The sequence below is a fragment of the Nicotiana tomentosiformis genome, chromosome 3 (assembly GCF_000390325.3).
Source record: "Nicotiana tomentosiformis chromosome 3, ASM39032v3, whole genome shotgun sequence".
Taxonomy (NCBI): Eukaryota; Viridiplantae; Streptophyta; class Magnoliopsida; order Solanales; family Solanaceae; genus Nicotiana; species Nicotiana tomentosiformis.
This window is the reverse complement of record NC_090814.1, coordinates 130,674,823-130,679,163: the sequence shown is the minus strand read 5'-3', so window position 1 is coordinate 130,679,163 and position 4,341 is coordinate 130,674,823. Positions and strand designations below refer to the sequence as shown.

Genomic DNA, 4,341 nt, shown 5'->3' with positions numbered 1-4,341 from the left:
TCTGACTTTTTCAAAGTCCCTCCACCGCTTAGCTCACTTCAGTATTACTACATGCCTTATCATGGTGGCTCAGCTTCGACCACCATTAATTTTATACCCACGTCTTGTTTCTCATCTTCTTCCCCGCGTGATCCTGCTAGTTAGTTCGGTGGCTCACCACCGATTGCATCTCCAAGCCATCATAGTAGCCATCATGGTGGTTCATCTTTTGTGCCTCATATATCTCCCACTCAATTATCATCTCCATCATCATCCACTCCAAGTATATCTAACTTGGATATTGGAGGATCTCACGCAGCTGCATCCCCATCTACTAGTACTTCTATAGTTGATGGTACCGTGAGACAGTGTACTGGAGGGACTGTACAGTGCGATCATCTTCATCGGCTGGTTATCGTTCCCTATGGCGACGGGTGAGTTTTCCTTCAATTTCCTTTTAAAAACTTTCAATAAAATTTTGCATATAATGAATCTAATGACGTTTTATATGTTAAATTAAATGCAGATTTTTGCCATCCTTTCAGGCCGCGCATATGGTGATGGAATCTATGAAGCCATTTTTTCATGAGCCGTAGAATTCATGGAGACAGATACCGTACCAGATCAGAATGAATATGTGGCAACAATTTAAGGTAAGAGTAGATTAATTTTTTTTAATACTTATCCTTATTCGTCTAATAATATTTATTCAATTTTGCAGGTTAGGTGTGTATGGCAGCCAACACTTGAAAATCTGGTGAATGAGAACTTAGAGAAGAGAGCACAGAAGCGGATATCGAATTCACATCATGTTGCTAGGAAAGATGGCAACAGGCCTGATTGGATACGTGAAGATGTCTGGAATCAACTTTTGGCGAAGTGGAACACCCCTGAGTGGAAGAAGAAGAGTCAACAGGCAAAGTTAAACAGAGCTTCTACTAAGGGTGGATCATTGCATACTGGAGGTTCTATTAGTTTTGCAGCCCATCGTTTGAGAATGGTAATTTTATTTTAAAATATTCTTAGTTTTACAAGTATGCAAATTGAACATATATATATATATATATATATATATATATATATATATATATATATATATATATATATATATATATATATATATATTACTTCTTAATTTTCAGGAAAAGGAACGTGGGGCAAATGTGAATTATGCTGAGGTCTTTGCGGAGACCCACAAGAAGAAGAAAAAGGACTACACAAGAGAAGGATGGATCGAACCGCGTGCTTCAGAGACATTTGTATGATCCCAACACCAAAACTATATTATTTTTTCTTGGTTTATTTTATTTATATAACGTGTATTATTTTTATTTCAGGACAAGTATCATATTGGTCTTCATGCATGGCGAAAAACTCAGCCCGAAGGAACTCAGCTGACCCCCGAGGATATGAATGCAATTTGGACACAGACGGCTGGTGGCGTGAATAAAGGTATAAATATTATGTAATTATCTATTTTGGTATTAATTTGAAAGTTGCTTTTTTGTTTTTTTACTTCTTTTACTTTCTTTTCTTTTATTTCTCACGAAAATAATAAATAAAGGTTGAGTCTACGGGATTGGAGTACAGCCATCCTCCAGTTTCCACCAGCAACATTATTCAGTGGGGCATCGGTTTCCCAAGAAGACATGGAAGATATGCGTCAAAAAGTGGATCAAATATCGCAAGAATTTCAAGCAACTCAGACTTTGATCCAAAAATTATTAAAAAAGAAAAGCAAGAAAGGAGCTGCAATGAGTACTCTGAGTCTGAGGAGGAGACTGATTCTCAATAAGCTATTTTAATGTTTTAGAGTTGAAGTTAGAGACAACTTTGATAGTTGGTTGTTTGATATTTGGATTGTTATATTAGGTTTTTGGTTAATTGTTAGGTGTTTGGTTGGCTGTTTTCTTTGGCATGTGCTGTAATTAGAAATACAACATGATTCTGCTTAAAAATTCCCAGATTTGCGACTGAATCAGTCGCAGATTTCACCAGAAATTACCTAGATTTGTGATTGATTCAGTCGCAAACTGAAAATTTCTAACAATATTTAATTAAGATTTGCGACTGAATCAGTCGCACATGTAGAATTTTTGAATTTTTTAATTAATTAATAATTCAAGATTTGCGACTGTTTCATTTGAAATAATTAATTTAAAATTAATTTTATTTTTAAATTTTTTGACAAAATCGGTCGAAACATTAAGTTTGTATTTGTGTTTTATTTCTGGCAAGCGACTGAATCAGTCGTAAAATCAGCGACTGATTCGTTGCAAATTACTTTAATTCAAATATCCCATATTATTCAATTTGCGACTGATTCCATCGCAAATAAATTGCGACCACGTGTTTTCCGACTGACACTTTTCAGTCGGAAATCCGTCGGAAAAATATGATTTTCCAACTGATTTGATGGTCGCAAATTTGTTGGTTTTTAGTAGTGAATGTATATTTTATTAAAGTTTTGTCCCCTGTCGTCGAGACTCACTGAGTACAATGGATGGTACTGATGTTCTCTTTTGGGAACCTACGTTTGTCTGCGGTACAACGTAGGAACCGGTTTTGCAGGCGTGCAGGCTACAGGTTAGGATTTTCCTCTCTTCCATTGCTTTTGGTAAGCTCTGCTTTTGTTCGTAGAGTAATCCTTTGAGTCATCTTTATTTAGTTATTTCTTTATTTACTTGGAGAACTAGCCAGGCAATCTCATGTCCTGAGCAGTGCGTCCGTTTATCAATTGAGAGTTCATAGACACAGTTGGTGGGTTAAGATTCAGATATTTTTGATAATAACTTAGCAGTATTTTAGTAGTTACTACGAACAAAGTTTGGGAGTTGGTTATTTTAGATATTCAAATTAATTAAAAGTATTTGGTTAAAGTAATGCCTTGTTGCATATAAAATTGGAGGTTATAATAGTTTTATTAAGTGCAGATGGTTCGCCCGGTTAAATTTAGCGATCGGGTGCCGGTCACGACTTGTTCAGAAAATGGGTCATGACAAACTTGGTATCAGAGCCTCAGGTATATGGAGTCCTAGGGGTCTATGATGCCGTGTCAGTAAAGTCTTATTTATGGGTATGAAGCGTGCCATACTTATAAGTAGGAGGCTTCAAGCATTTAGGAAAAGTCTCATTTTTGCATACTTTAGATTGTGCAGTAGAGCCTACTCAAAAGAAATTATCTAATGTATTCGTTTCTCCAAAACTCGCAGAAATGGCTCGTACTCGCAACTCCGACACTGACACTCACTATGCTGCTCAAGAAACTATTGCTACTATTGTGTCTCAAGGTAGAAATAAGAAGGCTTCAACTAAGAAAAGGAAGGGTAAATCCACAAAGGTGGTTCAAGTACCCCGGGTTGAACATGAAGAAGGGGTGGAGCATGATGAGCCAGTACCTCAGGATCCAGTGCTGCCCCCAACAACAGTTCTGGCTCAGACAGCTATATCTCCAGAGGTGGGTCAGATGTTTAATGCTGTTAATAGTGCTATGGAGATGTTTAAAGCCTTCATGTCCAACCAAAACAAGAGAAGAGATGAGATTCCACCTCAATCAAATAGACAGAACAATTCTGAGTCCTCAAGAATGAATGAATTTTTAAAGCTGAGTCCTCCATTGCTCCGTGGTACTATAGTTGATGAAGATCCAATGTTATGGCTGGAGGGTGTCAAGAAAGCCCTCCGAGCGATGAAGGCATTTGATGATGAAGCTATGGAGCTGGGTGCCTACCAGCTTACAGATGTGGTTGGCGCCTGGTTTGAGATGTGGGAAAAGGAAAGAGATGAAGATGATGGTCCGTCTACTTGGGAAGAATTTGAAGAGGCCTTAATGGCTAATTTTATACTAGAAGAGGATAGGAAAGCTAAGGCTACATAGTTCGAGCAACTCAAGCAAGGAAATAAAAGTGTGCAAGAGTACTACATGGAATTCATAAGTTTGGCTAAGCATGCCCCTCACATGGTTAAGACAAAAAAAGAAAATATCCGCAAGTTTGTTGGTGGTTTGGCTTACCACATTAAGGATACGACATCAACTACAACGGTATGAATGATAGCTTTCTCCTCTGTTGTGGGATTCGCCAAGCACTTAGAAAAAGACAAACAACAAAGGAGAGATGAAAAAGAGCATAACAAGAAAGCCCGGACAATAGGCGGGTTCAATGGTACATCCAGAGGAGGTGGAAGGGGTTCCTCCAATAAGGAGTCATTACCACCATCTCAGTCCAGTTATTAGTCAGGTGGTGGATCTTCTTTAAGACGTACTCAGAGTTATGGAAACCAGTCTCGACAGAATCAGAATTTTAGGACATCATCCTCACATAGCCAGAGTCATGATGAGCAGCATTCACAATAACAAGGCCT

The 4,341-nt window shown here is 38.0% G+C and overlaps 1 protein-coding gene across 1 annotated transcript; it reads left to right on the top strand.

Moving 5' to 3' along the window:
• Window positions 1-218: 218 nt before the first annotated feature.
• On the top strand, window positions 219-1,774 carry LOC138908499 (uncharacterized). The gene is made up of 6 exons (XM_070199171.1): window positions 219-413; window positions 506-632; window positions 701-979; window positions 1,122-1,238; window positions 1,317-1,421; window positions 1,544-1,774. Exons 2-6 carry the CDS (start codon window positions 609-611, stop codon window positions 1,772-1,774), a joined length of 756 nt encoding a protein of 251 aa, XP_070055272.1. The 5' UTR covers window positions 219-413; window positions 506-608.
• Window positions 1,775-4,341: the final 2,567 nt, after the last annotated feature.

Excerpts from the sequence above, each read along its gene's own strand:
- LOC138908499 (XM_070199171.1), top strand. The coding sequence starts at position 609 with ATGAATATGTGGCAACAATTTAAG. Across the intron at positions 980-1,121 it reads CAGCCCATCGTTTGAGAATG|GAAAAGGAACGTGGGGCAAA; the intron begins GTAATTTTATTT and ends CTTAATTTTCAG. Across the intron at positions 1,239-1,316 it reads CGCGTGCTTCAGAGACATTT|GACAAGTATCATATTGGTCT; the intron begins GTATGATCCCAA and ends TTTTTATTTCAG.